At 41.6% G+C, this 20,746-nt stretch overlaps 1 protein-coding gene across 2 annotated transcripts in view; it reads right to left on the bottom strand.

The window, feature by feature from the left end:
- Positions 1–1,474: 1,474 nt before the first annotated feature.
- Positions 1,475–20,746, bottom strand: part of ZNF629 (zinc finger protein 629) — a 35,291-nt gene continuing 16,019 nt past the window's right edge. The window contains exons 1-3 of one of the 2 annotated variants that reach the window (XM_003761590.3): positions 10,832–11,553; positions 7,875–7,983; positions 1,475–7,702 (exon numbers count right to left, since the gene is read on the bottom strand). In XM_003761590.3, coding sequence (XP_003761638.1) covers positions 5,244–7,702; positions 7,875–7,947 — 2,532 coding nt within the window. In that variant the 5' untranslated portion in view covers positions 7,948–7,983; positions 10,832–11,553 and the 3' untranslated portion in view covers positions 1,475–5,243. Of the gene's footprint in view, positions 7,703–7,874; positions 7,984–10,831; positions 11,554–20,746 lie in introns of those variants that run through there. The other variant, XM_031940018.1, reaches the window with a different exon arrangement.

Raw genomic sequence — 20,746 nt, 5'->3', positions numbered from 1 at the left:
CCCATCTCTCAATTCTGGGCGTTTCTTCTATTTGCCATCCCTAAAACGCTCTCATTTCCACTTACTGGCTTCGCTGAAGTCCCCACTAAAATCCCACTTTCTATAGGAATCCTTTCCCAACTCCTTTAGTGCTTTCACAATTTTCTAATTATCCTGTTGTCTGTGCTTGTTTGCTTGATGTGTATCTATTGTCTGGCAAGCTGAGGGCCTTTGGGTCCCCCATGCTCATCAATTGCCTGGCACAGAGTAAGCACTTAAAATTTGATTTGACCTCTATCTCAAGTTCAAAGATTAGTTTTACTTGTAGCAGGGTAGAGTGGAAATGGTTGCATTCTTCTCCACAGCATCTGGTTGGGATGCTCCTGACATGTTTTCCTGGGCTCTATTGTGATTATCCCATTCCCAGGATTCTTTCTCAGTTCCAGGCTCCTCCAGAAACTGGAAAGGGAAAAGGCTCATTTCCACCCCCAATACAGAGCTGAATTGTTAGATTGAACCCACCACCTGTGTGGACTCTCTGAGATGCTTCTCTTTTTCTTAGGACCTGGGAAGGGGGAATCTTCTCCCACATAATTGTCTTTGTATTAGGTTTGGGAAAGATTATTTCTTGAGAATGACCAGAGAAGCAATGCAAAGTAAAAAGACAGAAATCATAGCTTGGGGGAAGATGACCAGGATTTAGGAAGACCATACCTGAGTTCCAGGACAATAGGTCGGGTGAGATGGATGTATTGATTTAACAAGGGTTCCATGAAACCTGGGGGCAGTGGAAGGAACTTCACCTCTCTCTTAGGGAAAAAGGATTGTCAACTTAGTCTTGGGCTTGACGTCCCAGCTCCTTTTCTCAAAGGTGAAAAGGCAGTTCTCCCCCGATTTCTTCCAAAGACCCTCCCTCTACAATCAGAGGCATGAGACTCTGGGTATCAGTTATAAGGACTGAAATAGTTTGTGAAACAAAGAAATGGGGAATTTGGCTCCTGGATTCTAAGATCACAGGACATGAATTCCCAGCTGCTATGAGACAAAAATCTTTTCCCTTCTTTTGGTTTGTTTCTCCATCATAAAAATGAGTTAGGGCCTAGGATTGTTTATATAAAACACCTCACTTCTAGATAGAGTTTCTGAATAATCACATTAGGCCAAATTATGTTTTGGGACTGATGCTTCCAACTGTCTCCATGGTACTTTTACTTGGTCCTTGTGATTGATCGCACTTCCTTAGAATTCAAACCCTGCACTGGAGTTTTGCTTTAAGAGCACCAATTTCTGCCTTTTTCTTGCCCTTCCAGATTTTTGGAAGTTGCATTTTACCTTGGGGACAAATTCTTGTTTGAGGCATCTTGTGCCAATAACATATCAAATTGAAGTTCCCTTGTAGGCCCTAGCAGCAGAGAGCAAGATGCAGCCAGTCCTGAGAGTGGAATGCTGGTACATTTTGTTCCAGGGTGAAGGAGGAGACAGAGGCGGCAGGAACTCGGGAAATCGCATTCCCTTTATTCTCTTCAGCTACTCCACACAACCACCAGCGACACAACACTGTTTCTGACACACAACATTCAAAGGGGGGGACCCCTCCCAGCCCACTGGTCTGGAAAAGGAGGAACCTAGGGGCAGTGAGGGAAATAACCTGGGCCATGGAGTCCGGTGTCTATTCACCACACCTCACACAATGGCTAAAAGGACTTTGCACCTCACTGCTCTGATGGTTTCAGGTCTCTCCATCATTCAGCATCCCCAGTGCTAGCAAATTTCCATCTAATTTCAAAAGTCATAGCTCTGAAATCTTAGTTGATCTCCTTAAGACCTCTAATCCCACTTCTTCCAAGCCAGTTTCCAGCATCTCCTTACTCATGTCTCCAGCTTACTGAATTGCCTTGGCTCCCTCCTCACCCTGGCCTCTGCTGGTGACATTTTGTTTTACTGGGGATCAGTTAATGCAGTTCTAGAATGAGGGAGGACAAGGAGCTAGCAAAATGCATCAGGTAAAGGATGGTCTCTCCTGAAGCTCACTTATTTGACCCACCTTTTAAATGTAGCTAGCTCTGGGGTGGAAAACAGAAAAGTTGGTATTCCTAATTCAAGGCTGGGGCAAAGCCAACAGAGATGACGCTGACATGGTGTGACTGCCCATCCAAGTCATGGAGCTGCATGGGGCAGCAGGGAGCACACAAAGCTGAACAGAACAGTGAAAGTCACCAGCCCTGGGATTGGAGGTCCATGGATAGGACTGAGTAAAGTTTAGGGGAGAGAAAGGAATTGATAGGATTGGATCCAAAAGGTTCTCTGACCTCTTTCCCCTTTCTGCCTTGAAAACTCCAAATCCCAACCAGATCAGGCTCCCACCCTAAACTCTGTATTAGAGAGAAGACCCCAATCCCTCCCCCCCAACCCTATAACATGCGATCATCCTAATAGTCTACACCCTATCTCCTCTACACAGCCTACTGTACAGCCCTTACAGGACTGGTTTCTGAGAACTACCCTCAGCTACTGCTCTCCCCTACAGGACTTTCCCTGGACTATTTAATAGGGTTTCCCCTTATATAGCTCCTTAGGGCTTGCCATTCCTGATTACTAAAGGGGTGGGGATAACTTTTTACCTAGCTTTACAAAGGTTTTATCTCTACAATTTATAGGGCATTTTTGCTTCTACTGGTTTAAAGGATTTATTTTTCCTTCTAGACTTGAGCACTTCCCTTCTGTTTTGTACAATTTATCATCCCATGCAAGTGCAAAGGGGAAGTCTTTTCTCTTACCTTACTTAGAAAGGTATACAATTTTTTTCTTCTCGGGAAGGGATGTAAATGTGTAATAGCTTATCCTTACAATTATTCTATAGGGCACACCCCATTTCAACATTATAGGGCTCTCCCACTCCAGGCTGTCTGGACTTATCATTATGGTTTTAAATATAGAAGGGGGCTCTTTTCCATATAATTTAATGCTCCCTCTACAGTCAAGTCCAGACTCCCAGGGTTTTATAACTTCATGTAGGAGTGTTTTGGAAAGATAATTTTTTGTCTATGTCCCCAAAAAGAGCCTCCCCCACCCCAACCAGAGCTTAATAGGAGTTTCTTTAACAGCTTTGTAGCTTCTGAGTAAGTAATTCCTAGGACTTTTTCTAAAATTCTATACAGCAGAGATCTTTAGTTTTATGGCTAAGACTTTAGGGATAGAATTCTTTTGTGCCATTTAACAAAATCCTTTCTCCTCAATGTTTACTTAAAGGGGGAATCATCCCCTATCTATTTTAGGGGTGGTTTTCTTTGAACTGTTTAGTTAGCTCCCTTACGAGTCACATAACCTCCACCCATCTCTCCATTACTGGGTCATTTACTGTAGGCTTACATGATTTGTATTCTTTTAGAAATTTGGAAAGGGATAATAGGGGTCCTTCCAAGAAAGCAAAGTTTTATTTCTTTGGGTTTTCCCCTTCTAAGGTTTTTGGTTACACAGTACTCAGCTACCTAAAGAAAAGCAGGGCATGTAGAAGTCACCTCACTGCAAAGCCCCATAACCACAGAAGGCACCTGGGAGCCTGGAAGTAAAGGAATACACTGGGAGATTAAAGGCATAAAGGACAAAAAAAGGGGGAAGAGATTAAAGCCAACTCTTGATTACTATAGGGTGAAAAGTCTTTGCTTAGGAGACATTTAGGAAAGACAGGAGTGGAAAATAATAATGAAATGCCCATCAGTTCACTTTGTCTTAATAGCTCTTATAAAAGAGTAGGTGGAAAATTAGGTTGTTGAATAATCTAAATTTCATTCAAATAAAGTCTGACCTTCTCTTCCCCCCAAGTAACCAAGAGGTGGCTATAGTTTGAAGACTACGGGAGAATTTAGTCACAGGCTTCAAGTCTCTAAAGGGCTTTATTCTTTGGAGGATGATTAGCAGCTATTCTCTCTCTCCATAAAAGGACAGAACAAGAGGAAATGGGTTATTGCTGCAGCAATTGAAATGGAGGTTAGACATCAGGAAGAACTTCCTAGAAGTTCCGAACCTGAGAAGGGGGAGGATGGGACGGAGGAAAACTGGAATCCTTCCCTGGAGAGACTTCAGATCTGGGCAAACCTCCCTCAGGGGAGTTTTGCCACCACTAATCTTATATAAGATTTTGGTAACACAGTGGAAACACAGTTTCCTCTAAAATATATCCTGCTGTGGTTTGTTTTACCAAGAAAATCTTATTAAAAAAAAAAAAACACCTTATTTCTACATAGTCTCCTGAGATTTGTAGGGACTTTCCAATATTTTCATACTGGAATTTCTGAACTCTTACCCCCAAAAGCTTCATAGTTGGAAAGAGGTTTCCCATCTATCCTACTCAAGTATTTTACCTTCACAATTTGGGGTATTTTTTTCTACAAAGGACTTAACTGTTTCCCTTTTAATTTTATAGGATTCTCATATCCCACTTCTTTTCCTCCAACCTCCCACAAAATAGGACTTTTCTCCCATTTTAATAGGATTCTCCCACCACAATTTATAGGACTTTTCTCTTACCATTTCAAAGATTTTCCCCTATATGTGTCTTGGGATTTTCCCTGCTTAATAGTTGATCTAAGCTTTCCCCATAGCAGATTAACAAGAGCACATTTTCTTCGGGAGGATTCCCAATCTCTTTCCTTTATAATTTAGTGCAATTCCCTGCCCTCTGATCCTGCCCTCTCCCCCAACAATTAACTGGGATTTCCCTCAAAGGAATCTTACAGGATACGTTCTAGGAGATGATTCTTCTAGTAACTTTTCAGGAAAGAGAGGAAGGCTACTCTACAATTGTAGAGAAGATGTTTCCCTGCAACTTTTTTAGGGGCTTCCTAACTTAAGAGCTTTATAGTATTTTCCCTCCCTTTCTAAACCCTATAGTTTCACAAGAAGTTTCATAGTTTCATAGGGATGTCTAAAGACATATTGAGCTTTCTTCCTACAATTGTACAGGGCTTTTTCCAACTAAAATTTATAGGGTTTTTCTGCTACAGACTTATAGGGTTTTCTTCCTACATATTTTATAGGGGTTTCTACCCCCAACAGTTTTTTTTCTCTACAGCCTTATAAAGGGTTCCCCCCCCCCAACTCTGCAGGGTTTTCCCATCACTGATGCGTAGAAATGATTTTCTCTCAAGTGTCCTTCCTTTCCTTACAAACTTATTGGGTTTCTTCTCCTTCCCCCTATAATTTAATAGGGCAGTAAGGTATTCCCTCTCATGACAGAGAGCTTCCCCATGCCTCCTACTCCAGTCTCATAGGGTGACACCAGGATGGCTGCCCCGGTGAAGGAGAAGGGTTGTTGTTTCTGTGAAGCCTTCTCCACACTCAGGACATATATAGGGTTTCTCTCCTGGTTGGGTTTTGGGGACTTCACACTGACTGCTGCTTTCTGTCATGGGGGCTGCTTCCCCGTCCTGGCTCATTGGCAGTGTGGCTGGTTCTGGGAGGGTCTCCCCAGGTGTGGGGGGCTTTTCTTGGGTGTGGCTCCCTTGGTGCCGGATGAGGGCCAGGCGGTCCAGGAAAGATATGCCACAGATAGAGCAGCTGTAGGGTCGGGCCCCCAAAGGGCTCTTGAGATGCTCTAGGAGAACAGAAGAGCTTTTATAGGGTTTTTCTCCTGCATGGACCTTCTGATGCTGCAGGAGCTCAGAGCTGAGACTGAAGCTTTTTTGGCACTCAGGGCATTTGAAGGGTTTCCCACTCAAGATGGGACTGGGTCCTGCCCCTTCCCCAACACCAGTTCTATATTCAGGAAATATATAGGGTTTTTCATTTCCATGGGTGAGCTGATGCTGATGGAGCACCGAGCGGTCCAAAAAGCTTTCCCCACAATGAGAACAAATGTAGGATTTGGGGGAGAGTGCTTCCGAACTCTGACTGAAACTTTCACGACTCTCAAGGTTTTTAGGGGTTGGTCCAATATGGTCTACGCTGTCACCCTTCTCAGCACCTGGATAGGATTTCCTCCCAAGAAGGGTCCTTTGAGGACGGAGCTGAGAAGGGTGGGGAGATGGACGTTCAGTGCCATCAGTGGTTTTATATGGGTTTTCTCCAATGTGTATCCTCTGATGCTGCATAAAAATAGCCTCATCATTAAAGCCCTTACCACACACCAAACACTTGTGTGGTTTGGCTCCAGGGGGTGGAAGCAGAGCCGATTCCCCAAGCCCCACTGAGAATTTATAGGGTTTCTCTCCTGCTGGGCTGGTTGGCTCTGCCCCATCTCCAGAAGGAGGCTTTCCACCTCCATGTATTAGCCGATGTTGCAACAGCTCAGCAGCATCTACAAATGCCTTTCCACACTCAGGGCACAAGAAGAGGTTCTCATCCATGTGGGTGCGGACATGGGTGATGAGGTTGGAGCTCTGGCTGAAGCTCTTTCCACACTCAGGACATTTGTAGGGTTTCTCCCCAGTATGGGTCCGCCGGTGCTGAATTAGGTGGGAACTGCGAATGAAGCTCTTGCCACAGTCAGGGCACTTGTAGGGCTTCTCACCTGTGTGGATACGCTGATGTCGGATGAGGGTGGAGCTCATGATGAAGCTTTTGCCACAATCAGCACAGATGTATGGCCGCTCCCCTCGGTGGATGCGCTGGTGGTTAATGAGGTTGGAGCTGACACTGAAGCTCTTGCCGCACTCAGGGCATTTGTAGGGCCGCTCACCTGTATGGGTGCGCTGATGCCGCAATAGTGTAGCACTAAGAGTAAAGGTCTTTCCACACACTGGACACTTAAAGGGGTCCTCCCGGAGGTGAGTACGCTGGTGCTTAATGAGGGTGGAACTGTGCCCAAAGCTCTTACCACATTCTAGGCACTCGTAGGGCTTCTCCCCAGTGTGCGTGCGCTGGTGTTGCGTCAGCTCTGAGCTCTGGATAAAGCTCTTGCCACACTCGGTGCACCGATAGGGCTTCTCACCTGCATGTATCTTCTGGTGCTTGAGGAGGTTGTGGTTCTGGCCAAAGCGCTTGCCACACTCGGTGCACTTGTAGGGCTTCTCACCTGTGTGGGTGGCCTGGTGTTGGATGAGGTCTGAGCTGCGGTAGAAGGCACGTCGGCACTCACCACACTTGTAGGGCTTCTCGCCCGTATGAGAGCGTTGGTGCTTGATGAGGTTGGTGCTCTGGGTGAAGGCCTTCTCACACTCAGTGCACTTGTAGGGCTTTTCACCTGTATGTGTCCGCTGGTGCTGCACCAGGTTGGAGCTCCAGCTGAAGCACTTACCACAGTCAGGGCATTTGTAAGGCTTCTCACCCGTATGGGTGCGCTGGTGCTGCACCAGATGGGAGCTCTGTGTGAAGCTCTTGCCACACTCTGAGCAGGTGTTGGGGCGTTCACCTGTGTGGATACGCTGGTGCCGGAGCAGCTTAGACCACTGGCTGAAGCTCTTACCACACTCATTGCAGATATAGGGTTTGTCACCCCCTGAGGGCCGGCCTTGGACCAATTCACGAAGGCTGGGTTCACTGGCTGTCACTATTGGGGGGCTGTTCCAAGTAGTCAGGGCCCCCCATTGCCAGCCTGTCTCACAGGCCTTGGTCCAATCAGAGGGGGTGGGAACTGATTCGGAGGCTGGATTATCCAAAGGAATCTCCTCCAGGGGCATCTCTGGGGGATCCTTGAGTTCTGGACTATGGGGTGGGTCTCCCAGAGGCAATTCATCCCCCGATCCCTCTGGCTGAAGATTCTCCTCCTCATTTTCACTTCTAGTACCTATGAGAAAAAGGGAAAATCCAAACTCCAGTCCCTCTCAGAATTCAGGGGTCCAGACCCAATATATCCCTTTGATTTTCCCCTAAACCTGCTACCCTCCCAGAACCCTGACAATCTACTCCCCATTCTGTCTCTTGTCTTAGGATCACAATTCTCTTCTTGTTCCCCTCACCTTTATGACCATCTCTCAGGCTCTCCTCGGGGCCCTGGAGATCTGGGCCCCATAACTCTGCCCCTTGCTCCATCCTAGAGATCAGGGCCGGTGTGGGGTTCAGGGGACCCTAGGGAAGGAAAGAGATGAGAATGTGACAGGGCTGGGAACTGATTTTGCATAATGAAGACAATCGAAGGATTTAACTGTGGTGTGAAAGTTAGACCTCTGGTCATATTCATTCTCTCTGAGATTCAGTATTCCCTTTCTTAGGCCTTAATATCCTATATCTCTGTGTTTTGCTTCTCAGGTGCCCCTCTTTGCTCTGGGCCAGTTTTTTGCAGTAGGTTTTGGTTTTTCAGGAAACTAGTAAGGTAAATTAAGAAGCCCAATTAAAAGCTCATTAGGCATAAATACTTTGAACTCCATTATGGGCTCAGAAGGCACTGGACCTCCCACAGTGGGATGGGGGAAGAGAAAATATGAGGTTCTCACCCTACACTATAGATGCCTAGAGGCTGAGAAATCAGGCACAGTAAACCTGTTATTTCACCAATCAGGGAAGCTCATTAAGGCTCTAATTTTTCTTCCTTAATAGAGCTGCTAATTAAGGCCAATAAATGTTTCCTTTATGAGACTTGGAAAGAGCTGTGGTTGTCTTTGACATTTAAAGAGTTAAAAAAAAAAAGATTATTTGCCTTAGGGAGAACAAATTTTCCAACGGTATGGGAGTATTTTCCCCTTCCCCGTTATTCAAGTTTTAGGACAATCTCAAAGACTCAGGTTTGGCTTGCTGATCTCAAGCAGAGCAGGAAAGTTGCAGTAGGAAAGTATGATTATACCACTTAGAGGGAGATGTATGAGGTTATTAAGCGCCGCCAAAGGAAGGCAAAAAAAGTTTGTCTTAAAAGAGACCTCTCATGATAGCTACTGGACCACTTCCTATAGACTGAATAAAGTATATTTTTGAACTGGAGAAAGCGCAGACCTTCTTGGAAGCAAAGGAAAGGATAGCATGACCTAAATAAATGTTTCACATCTGGGTAAAATTTCAATTACTTTCTGCTCCAAAATAGGATTAAATTATATGAAGAATCAGAACCAAGATAAAAATTAGGTAACTTCCACCTGTCTTTTCACACCTTCATATTCCTTCTCAAGTTTTTTTTTTTTTTCTGAGACCAAAAAAATGTGATGCTAGCTCTACAAATGATACTTAGGGAGCAAGATACTACCAGCTAGAAAGATTTTATATGAAAATTGCAAAAAAGGATCAAGGGGAGTATGAGTGGCTCCAAAGACAGAGATGGCTAACTGTAACTAAAAAATAAATGCTGGTGACTACATATAAGAATGAAAAAACAGGCTATAAAAATGTTAAAGATAATTTTGGGGAGGAGAATGATAGGCACACTCAGTGGCATGTTAGAGCCAGTTCCTATTAGCTATGCTGATTAGTACATTTTCCCTGTAACCACTGGTACCTCAGAAATTAGCATATGCTTCCAATCAGGAGTTATAGTTTTGTTGTCTAGACTTACTTAAGAGATGGAGAAAATGTTAATAGCGCAGATTAAATTTAAAAGTGTGTCATGCATAAATGCTGCCCCCAGCTAGTAGTTAAACTTTTACCAACATACCCTTGAATATAGGATATGTTACATACATGTTCTTGTGCTTGCATGGAAAGGGGAAATCTTAGAAAGTCCAAAAAAGTGAAATGGTGATGAAAAAAGAGTGGAGATATCAAAGAGGAAAAGAAGAGGGCTATGTTGACTATATTCTATCTTTTTTTCTCTTCTCCACAAAGGGTAGACTGCAAGGGAAATATTATAAAGAACAGTAGAAGGTTAGGTTTCAGAAGCAATTCTTTATCCCTCAAGATTTTTTTTTCTTAGATTAAGAAAAGCTTCCAACTAATGGATGCTTGGGAAAGGGTAATCCTATCTGAAGACTGAAGAAGAGACAGGATAACTCCTTACCATCCTCTCCTCGACACTTTTATTCCACAGACTTGAGAAGAGAAGATTTTCTAATTGCCTTGATGCGTACAAGCTCTGGGGAGAAGTGGGAAGGGTTCCATATGTATACAAAGGATAGACTGGCAGGAGATCTATAAGTATGTATATATGTACACATATATGAACTGGAATTATCAAACTCAGTGATCCAGTGAGGAAAAGAAAGAATTAGTGAAAAGCAGCATTGGGCTTAAGTAATGAGTCAGGGTGACTCAGGGCAATCCCCAGGCCCACCTAAGGAAGAAAATGATGTTTAAAAAGCCCCAAAGAACAAAAAAAGGAGGATGACCAAAGCACTCAAAGTTTTTCTGATTTCTCCTTTAAAAGATCTAAGGAAGCCCCAAAATAAAGGAAGTGGGGGAAAAAACATCAAAAGGAGAAAGAATCATCCTCAGGGTCACCCTGAAAAAAGGGACAGAGAGAGGAAAATTCAGCCACCCTAACCTCCAGGCCCTGACTCATTCCAATGCACATGACTCTTGTACCAGAACTCAGGAGTTCTATACCCTGCCCGCCCGCCCCCCAACCCAATTATTTTCTAGTAAATCTTCCAATCTACAACCACACACAGCTCCTGACGCCACCAGTAGTCCTTGCTCCCTCCTCAGAACTTAGGTCTCCTTTCAGAATTGAAGCACTAAAGAGATCCTGCCCTGTACCCCCCAGTCCCTCTTTAGGTTTAATTCCATTTTCCCAGAATGCTCAAGCCTCTAGTCCTCCCCATCAGCCTAGACCCCCTCTTCCTACCCAGAATCCTCTAGCACTTTCCCTCTCTCCCTCCACCCTAACAGCCCCCGCCCCCCACCCTGGGGAACAGGATGAGGAGAGGAAACAGCTTCCAGAACCCAGGTGTCCGGCTTCCCAGTCCTCCCTAGGTTCTTTGTCTTTCCCCCTCAGGCCACTCAGGCCCCTCTCGACCGCCCCCACTTCCCAAAAACCCAGGTGTCCCCGACTCACGGCTCTGGGGGCTGGGAAAAGCTGAAAGGCAGGATACAGCCCCAGGGGACTTAACCCCTTAAGTATCCTGCCTTGGGGTTTTGGCTAGATGCTGAGGACTCTGGGGTCCTTCTCAGGGGGCGATCCCAGTCTGAGGACCCGGGACCAGTTCAGGGTGACTGGGACGGAGCAGGAAGTGACCCCAGCTTCCCGGGCCCCTCTAGCCTGGAGTCAGAGCGCCAGCTCTATGGGATTTAACCCTTCACTGCCCACAGTATCAGAAAAGAGGGGAATGGTGGAAGTCAGGGGGCTAGGAATCAGTACTCACTCTTATGTTCAAAGAAAAGAGAGGTCGGGAGGCAAAAGAATGAGGACTTTAGAGTCAGGAAACGGAGCTTAGGGAGAAACTCAAACACTTGAAAACAGCTCCAGATTCAATTCTTCTGATTTCTAAGTAGAGCATGGCAACATTTTCCAGAAAATTGGCTATCTGATCCTTCTGTGCTGATTTTCCTGGAGTTGTGTCAGCAGTAGCCTATCCTTGTTCTGGATCCAAACATGGAGAAGGACATGGATCGACTGAGCACAGGAGCTAAGAGCAGAGGGTAAAAATGCTGATATTTATCAGAAAGGAACACAGGACTGACAGTTGATCCAGGGACCAGGAAGCAGAAGGCAAAGGATAGTACAGAAGGAGATCCTAAATATTAAATATTAAATACTTGTTCAAATTAAATGCTTAAGAAATATGAAAAGATTTGATAATATAAATAAATAAGCACTTGATGAATTCTAGGAGGAGGACTGGAGTCCAGCTTCTCCAGTAAGATGCCTATTTCTACTGCCTTTCTAATTCTCTTTCAAAACATTTTTATGCATCAACCTAGAAACTCACACTTAAAAGAAGTCATATTGCTGAAAGAATGAGCTCTTGATGATACTTTTAATATCAGTCTTCTAATTAGGTGGCTAAGGCAGCAATACACAAGTTTTTTTACTTTTTAAATCTTTTCTTTCCATATCACTTTCATTTCTAAATAATATTTCTCCCTTCTCTCCTAAACACATAGGATCCTAAGAATTTCCTTTCTAAATTTAGGACCAGCAGGACATTCAGGAATCCCAATGACTTTTTAAACTGGAGTTATATGGACAAAAATAGTCTTTGCTTTTGAATAGCTCCGCCCATCCCAAAGATACCTCCTCTCCCCCTCTTATGTTTTCCTACAATCTCTGTTCACTGAAGCCTAGTTTAGGAAACAGAGCACTGATTCAGGATCAGAAAACTGAGTTCATGTGTCTTGGACACATCATTTATCTTCCTGCTCTTCAGTTTCTCAGTAAAATGAGGATAATATAACACCTACCTCAAAGGAATATTGTAAAGATTAAAAGAGATAGCAGACATAAAAATAAATAATTATCAACTATCTTTATTTTGGTCTTCATCTCTTTCAAGAGTATTTTTCTTCCTCTTCACTCTGCTTACATAAAGATTCTTGGTAAATTCTTGGTTGATTGGCTCAACTGTCTAACTTAGTGGAGCAGCTATTGTAACTCTTCTTTTCTGTGAGCAAGCAGGACATGGGTGATCCCTAAAAGATATTCTCTATCTCTTAATACCATTGCCATTGTCCAAAAATATATCAATGGCCAAAATGTAATGTGCTAATAAATAAAAAAGGCTGAGGATGCTACATCTAGAAAATGGTAATCACTTGGGTCAGCCTTCCACTGTTAACTTTTCTTGAGATTAAGCCTCTTCTTGATTTCTCTCTTTCTTTTATTGGTATCATTACCTTCCTAGTCCCCTAAACTCAATGATCTTTTCTTGCTTTCTTCTTTCCTCCTTTCATTCTTCTTATTAGTGCCATGAATTCTTCTTTCATAAAGTTTCTTAAATCTACCTTTTTCTCTCTAAGTCCAATCTTTTACATATAACTTTCTTTTTTAAAAATATTTATATTTTTAATTTTTTTTTTTTTTTTTTTTTGCTGAAGCAGTTGGGATTAAGTGACTTGTCTGGGGTCACACTGCTAGGCAGTGTTAAGTGTCTGAACTCAGGTCCTCCTGACTTCAAGGCTGAAACACTGAACCATCTAGTTGCCCCTTAATTATAACTTTCTAAGGCTCACCTGTCATTGTGCTGTAAAGGGGATTGCTTACATGGGATAGAAAATTGTCTTCATGATTTGTAAGGTCTAATACAATTGAGATTCTGCAATTCTGCTTCATAGGCTCTTTATCTCTCACCTGAACTATTGATGTCTGTCTCTTCTTCCTATCAGTTCTCCCTGCTCCAATATCCTATACCTATGCCACATTAAAATTTCCTAAAACAATATTTCCTGCAAATTAAGACAACTCTGAGATACCTGTCAGACTGGTTATAATGACAGGGAAAGATAATGTGGAATGTTGGAGGGGATGTGGGAAAACAGGGACACTAATACATTGTTGGTGGAATTGTGAATACATCCAACCATTCTGGAGAGCGATTTGGAACTATGCTCAAAATGTTATCAAACTGTGCATACCCTTTGATCCAGCAGTGTTACTACCGGGCTTATACCCCAAAGAGAAACTAAAGAAGGGAAAGGGACCTGTATGTACAAGAATGTTTGTGGCAGCCCTCTTTGTAGTGGCCAGAAACTGGAAACTGAGTATATGCCCATCAATTGGAGAATGGCTGAATAAATTGTGGTATATGAATATTATGGAATATTACTGTTCTGTAAGAAATGACCAGCAGGATGATTTCAGAAAGGACTGGAGAGACTTACACGAACTGATGCTGAGTGAAATGAGCAGGACCAGGAGATCATTATATACTTCAACAACAATACTATATGATGATCAATTCTGATGGGCGTGGCCATTCTCAGCAATGAGATGAACCAAATCAGTTCCAATGGAGCAGTAATGAACTGAACCAGCTACACCCAGCTAAAGAACTCTAGGAGATGACTAAGAACCATTACATAGAATTCCGAATCCCTATATTTTTGCCCGCCTGCATTTTTTATTTCCTTCACAGGCTAACTGTACAATATTTCAGAGTCCGATTCTTTTAGTACAGCAAAATAATGGCTTGGACATGTATACTTATTTTGTATTTAATTTATACTTTAACATATTTAACATGAATTGGTCATCCTGCCATCTAGGGGAGGGGGTGGGGGACAGGAGGGGAAAAATTGGAACAAAATGTTTGGCAATTGTCAATGTTGTAAAATTACCCATGCATATAACTTGTAAATAAAAAGCTATTAAAAATTTAAAAACAAATAAACAAACAACATTTCCATAGGGTCATTCTTGTATTCAGAAACCTTTAACGGTCTTCTGCCTACAGAAGGAATTTTCCAACTGTTCCAAGTCATGGAAATTTATGCATGCTCCATGTACCCATATTTCCAACCATTAGCATGACATTGGATGTCTTCTCCTATAAATACCTTCTTGTTATCTGTATCTTGATTTGTTCCAAACTGACTTCATCATCAACTAATCAACAAACATTAATTAGGTAAACATCTACTAGCTACCAGTCATTGTGATCTAGGGATAAAGATATGAAGAACGAACCCATCTCTTTTCAAAAGATTTACATTTTAATGAAGGACACAAGTATATATAAAATAAATATTAATTAAATACAGAGTAGTTTGGAAGAAAAGTCACTTGCATTTGGTGGGGGAAGAGCTAGGAAAGGTTTAATTAGGAAGATGGTACTTGAACTGTGTCTTAAAAGAAAAGGATTCTATGATATATAGGTGAGGAGGGAGTATGTTACACGTATTCAGGGTGCTCTAGAACTATGAGGAGCTGGTTGATTTGATTGTCCTGGACCTTACGAGAGTAAGGGTAGAGTAAGTCATTTCACATGTTTGAAAAAAAAATAGGAAAGAAACCAATAGATGGGAAGAAATCAAAGATTAGAAGGGGAAAGAGAAGACTGAGATTGCAATGTATTGGAGAAGATGGGAAAAGAGAAAATAAAGAGCCCATGTACGGCAAGAGCATCACCTTTCCCAGTAAACTAGATCACCTTTCCTAAGGATCTCATGTTTGTCAAATGTATCAATTTTTAGGTACTTCGTCAAATATCTGAATATATTATAGGCAAATCCTTGTAATAGTTGTGATTATTTCATACTCCCAGGGTAAAAACTTAGTCTATTATCTTTTTCTCTCCTTCATCTGCTACTTTCTACCATTCACAATCACCGATTTCTTCCTTTGAATTATCTCCTGGATTCACCCATTTTCTATTCTCAGTCCTGCATCCTATTCCAGCAACTCATACTTGGATTACTATAACATCTTTTCAAGTAGTCTTCCTATTTCTAGCCTCTCCCTTTCAATCAATATAGCTACTAAATTACTTTTCTAAAACACTATTTTTTTCATGTTATCCATCTGTTCAAAAGCCTATAATGTTTTCTTATTGCTTGCCCCTTCAGATTCAAAGGCCCTTTGTACTCTGAGACCTGGTTATCGTTACATTTTTCTTTTACATTAATTCCTAGTACACATATTCAATGTTGGTAACACATAACTCATTAGCCTCACTCAGGGTTCATTTCTGCCTCAGGGGATTTATTTTTAATATTTGCCCAGCATGACAAATGTGGAAATGTTTAGAAAAATGCATATATTTAACTTATATTGGATTACTTGCTATCTAGGGAAAGGAGGAAGTGGGGAGGGAGGGAGAAAAATTGGAACACAAGGTTTTGCAAGGGTGAATGTGGAAAATTATCTTTGCATCTATTTTGAAAAATGAAAAGCTATATATATACCTTGCTAGAACAATATCCTTCTCCCATGGAGACTATTCAAATTTTATCCACCCTTTAAAGCAGTGGTATCAAATTCAAAGAGCAATAGGGATGACCATTCTGGATATAAGAATCCTTGGGGGTACATATTGATTGTTTTTAGAAAGAATATTATCTGTGTATTACTATATTTTATTTATTTTGTTAAATATTTCCCAATTATATTTTAATCTGATTCAGGCTACATTGGGAATGTTATGGCTGCTTATGGCTACAGGTTTGACTACTGTTTTAAAGTCTATTTCATGTCCTTCAGAAAGCTTTCTTGCCACAAGCATTTATTCTACTTTATGGTTTCATGATATTTTTTTTTCTCGAAGATGTAAGCTCTTTGAAGACTATGGAATCTCCATTCACTATGTGCTATGTTTGCACAAAGCGATCAATCCTTTCTTAAGCCTTCTTTCTCTTGTGGCATGTAGGATGTCACAGAGCTAAGTTACTATATTTTATGAAATATATGGAATATTATGAAATATTATGGGATCACAGAAATTTTAACTAAAAAGGACCTGAGCTTTTACTTTATCTCAATTGGCCAAGATCAAAAAGATTAAGTGATTTTCAATGGGTCACAGAGATAATAGTGGCAGAACTTGGATTCCTAATTCCCAACACCTATTCCAGTGCTCTTGTTACCGTATATCAATAAACTCTTCATATTTTATCTTTCCAATTAATTACTTACTTTATCAAATATATATCAAAATTCCTGACACAGGACATAGCTGAGGAATTAAGTGCTCAGACTTCATTTCCTAGGATTCCCCTGGAGTCCAGGAAATATTGGTCAGTGGGAGAAACTACCTGGATCCAGAATTACCAGGTGAGAACACTGGGGGGGAGGAGAGTTTAAAAAATAAGACTGCTACAGGTGCTTATACACACATTATGAGATGGCTTTGATAAAGGCTGAGAGGGCAAAAACATGTAGAACAGTCCCTGCTGAACCTAGGAATCCTGGCATTCATGAACCTAGGGATCTCCGCAGAACCCTGAAGATCCCAGAACTCAGAGGCATCAGACCCCCAGCCTGCAACAGGATCCTCAACAGAATATCATTCTGCTCTAAGAGACATACACAGATAAGGGTGGGAGGAGATCCTATCATTCTTATGTGAATACCCAGGAGAAGAGAATACAATCTCCACATGGTCTTTGAAGTGTGTGCTGAAATTCTGTATGTGGAAGTCTTTTTGATTGACAGTGGAGCCAGAACTAGGTAAACATTCAAAAGGAATTAACCAGTAAAAACATTTCATTTTTCTGGTAAGGCTGGCACTGGAGAAGGTGAAGCTGCTGTGGGTTTACTGGGAGAGGGGCAGAGGCATCAGGCTTTTTCTTCTCTCACCCAGAGCCAACATGTAAAGAGGATGGCCTTGTTGTTAATTCTGTCTCTTTCTTACTCTGAGGTGAAGGAGACTGGAGATGGCTACAACTTTGTGATGGCAACAACAGAAGTTAGGGGTCAGAAATCTAGCCTTGAAGTTGAGAAGATCTAGATTCAAACTTCATCTGACACAGAGTGGGTATTGAAACCTTGTTCAAGTCACTTAATACAACCTTCAAAGATTGTCAGTTGCAGAGAAAGTACATTGGTGGAAGTCCAGTACTCATTCTTATTCCTAATTAAATGTTTCACCCCACACCAGGTCGGGGCACATAGTGGGGTCTTAAATCTAAATTTCTCAGAAGCACTTCAGGGACCTTCTATTACACTTAGATTGAGTTTAAATAAAGAGATCCCTGTGTCTCCTTTCCCTTGAGGCAGCTAGGTGATAGTGGCTGGAACTCTGGGCTTGGAAACAGGAAGATTCATTTTTATGAGTTTAAATCTAGTCTCAGATTATGTGACCCTGAGCAGGTCATTTAATCTTCTTTGTCTCAGTTCCTCATTTGTAAAATGCACTAGAAAAGTAAATAACAAATCATTCCAATATCTTTGCCAAGAAAACCCCCAAATAGGGTTATGAAAGTCAAATACAACCGAAACACAAAAATAACCCCTTTGCCAATACTGAAATGCTTTTGAGCTCATGTCTCTACCATATAGGATTATCTTTAAAAAAAATTTTTTTTCAACCCATTTCTCAATTGATAAATTATCATAGGACATGGAACAGTTAGTTTTCAGAAGTCATTATTAGAGAAGTGAAAATATAACCAACTCTGAGGTATCACTTCACACCACTTAGAAGTGACAAACTTTGAAGGAAATGGAAAAAAATGGTGCACTAATGAACTGCTGGTAGAGTTGTAAACTAGTCCAACCATTCTGGAGGACAATTTAGAACCATTCCTTTTGACCCAACATTACTATGTAGGAGGTCTGTATCCCAAAGAAAAAGGAAAAGAATCTCTATATATTTGAATATGGAAATACGTTTAGAAGAACTGAACATGTTTAAGCTATATTGGATTGTTTCCTATGTTGGGGAGGAAGGAGGAGGAGAAGGAGTGAGAAAAATTTGGAACACAAGGTTTTAAAAGAGTGTATGATGAAAACTCTCTTTGCATGCATTTGGAAAAATAAAATACTGTTTTAAAAGAACCTACGTGTACAAAAATATTTATAGTAACTCTTTTTGTGGTAGCTAAGAATTGGAAATTAAGAGAAGGTCTATCAATTGGGGAACAGTTGAGCAAGCTGTGACATCCAATTTTGATAGAGCACTAATGTGCTAAAGGAAATGACAAAAAGAGTAGTTTTAGAAAAATCACATAGGTCAAGACCTTTGTGACCTGGCAAAGAACTAGAAGAAACATTGTGCACAGTAACAGCAATGTTGTAATGATGATCAGCTATGAAAAACTTGACTACTCTGGTCAAGATAATTCTAAAGACTCACGACAAAAAATGCTATCCACTTCCAAAAAGAGAATTGATGGACTAGGAGTACAAACTGAAGTATTATTTTCTTGCTCTCTTGATTTTTTTTTGGCCTTTTTTGGCAATATAGCTAATATACAAGTAGTTTTGCATGATTTCATATGTATAATTTATATCATTTTGCTTGTTTTCTTAGTGGGTAGGGGAGGGACAGAAAGGAGAGATTTTTGAACTCAAATATAAATAAAAGAATGTTAAAAATTAATAAGTTTATTTTAAAAAATAAAAAAATTTCTAATTTGTCAGGATCATTATCTTCAGATCCTAGTTTTCTTCTTGTCCTTTTTTTTTTTTTTTTTTAAGCTGAGTCAATTGGGATTAAGTGTCTTGCCCAGGGCCACACAGCTAGAAAGTGTTAAGTGTCTGAGGCCACATTTGAACTCAGGTCCTCCTAACTTCAGAGCTATCCACTGCAGCACCTAGCTGTCTCTTGTCCATCATTTTTGAAAAGGACCAATATGTGAACTGAAGAGAACTTGTGTGTGAACAGGATTTAAGCGAGGGAGAGTTGGACAAAATCTCATCCTTTCTTTCAGACACATCAAAATCCGGGGGTAAGACAAAAGATGACTGGCCATGACCCGGGATGCAGTGGATGATCTTGGTGTTTTTAATGTCTGACCAAGCTTTAAACGCTCCATATTAGTACCTGAAAGCCACTAGAACAAACTGATCTCATCTGCCCATTCTGCCAGAGGTACATGCTCCCCTTACTCACTGAGGTTACTCTCAACATGATTTAGCTCCTCTGCCAAGACTGTTTGCTGGGATGTGGCTGCCCACAGGTGATGCCACATAGATACCAAAGGTAGATGAGTAGCCCTGAAAAGGGTTTGGCAAGTCCTAACACAAGAAGTTCTAGTCCTCCTTGGAACACTCTGTATACCCGCCAATCTTATATCCCATTTCCACTTGGAGGGTCACATCAAGTGATCTCATCTCAAACTCAATATATCCAAAATGGATATAATCATCTTCTATCCTAAGTCCACCCATCTCACAAACATCCTTATCTCTATATTAAAAGCACCATCACCTTTCCAGAGGCCAGGTTTGCTACTTCTAGTCTATCATTGACTACTCTCTCTCCTTCACTCTCTCCCAATCAGTTCCCATGGCTTGTCAGCTCTATGTCCAAAAGAACCCTCAAGTATGTTCCCTTCTCTTTACCTAGTATAATATTCCCTGCATTCTCACTTCTTACCTGAACTCCTATAACAGCTTCCAGACTTTCCTCTCTATGACCCACCTCCAAAGAGCTGGAAAATGACCTTTCTAAAGTACTCCCAGTGCAAGAGCTTTCAGTGGTTCTTGCCTCAATGATAAAATACAAACTCCTCTTGAAGAGGGAACCCTAAAACTGAAAATCCTTAAAGGAGAAAATCTCCTTCAACTTTGCCTCAGTGAGGTGCCTACAAACACCAGAAACACAAACAGTTTCATATTTGCTATCTGGGTGGGGTCTGGTCAGCCCTGAAACCCACTGAATTCAATTCAAATTCTAGGCCTAGCTGAAACCCATCGAGAAGCCAACCTGAGGTTCCACCCATGAGCCTCCTTCAGCTTGTAGCCAAAACCCCCTATTATAAAAGAGCCAAACTAAAACTCTCTCTTTGCAGAGGTTCCAAATATGCCAGCCCCATGCTTGGCACACCAAGGGTCTTTGCCCACTGGAATACTGTTTCCAGTGCCATCCTCTCTTTATCCTCACCTATTTCCTTAACTAGACTTTAACCTTACTTCCAATCCCTATAATAAACCCTTTTATCAATTTAGGTTTTTGGGTATGTAAATTCTTTTACAGGGGACCTCCTGCGCTGCTAGAAGGGAGTTCCACAGAACTCCCTACCCTTGTGCCGAATCCCAAGGGATGCAGGGGAGCCAAACCTACCCTGTACCCTGAACCTGCCACTAGACCTTATTTAACTCCCTGACCACCAGAAACCCTAATTTCATCTGGGTACTCCAAATCTAAACCTCATCACTCTGATAACATTCAAAGTTTTTCACAATCTGGCCTACCTGTCCAAACTTACTGCATATTATCCCCAAGTTTCTTATACATTATACCCTTAAACAAACAAACAAACAAAAAACCTAAGTTCTAACCAATATATCTACTTGACATTCTCCATCCATGACTTTCTATTTCTGACCTTTTCAAAGACTTTCCCAAATATCTAGAAAGCATTTTGGCCTCTC

The sequence above is a fragment of the Sarcophilus harrisii genome, chromosome 1 (assembly GCF_902635505.1).
Source record: "Sarcophilus harrisii chromosome 1, mSarHar1.11, whole genome shotgun sequence".
In the NCBI taxonomy this organism is placed as follows: domain Eukaryota; kingdom Metazoa; phylum Chordata; class Mammalia; order Dasyuromorphia; family Dasyuridae; genus Sarcophilus; species Sarcophilus harrisii.
The sequence above is the reverse complement of the archived record's forward strand: the minus strand, read 5'-3'. Positions and strand labels throughout refer to the sequence as shown.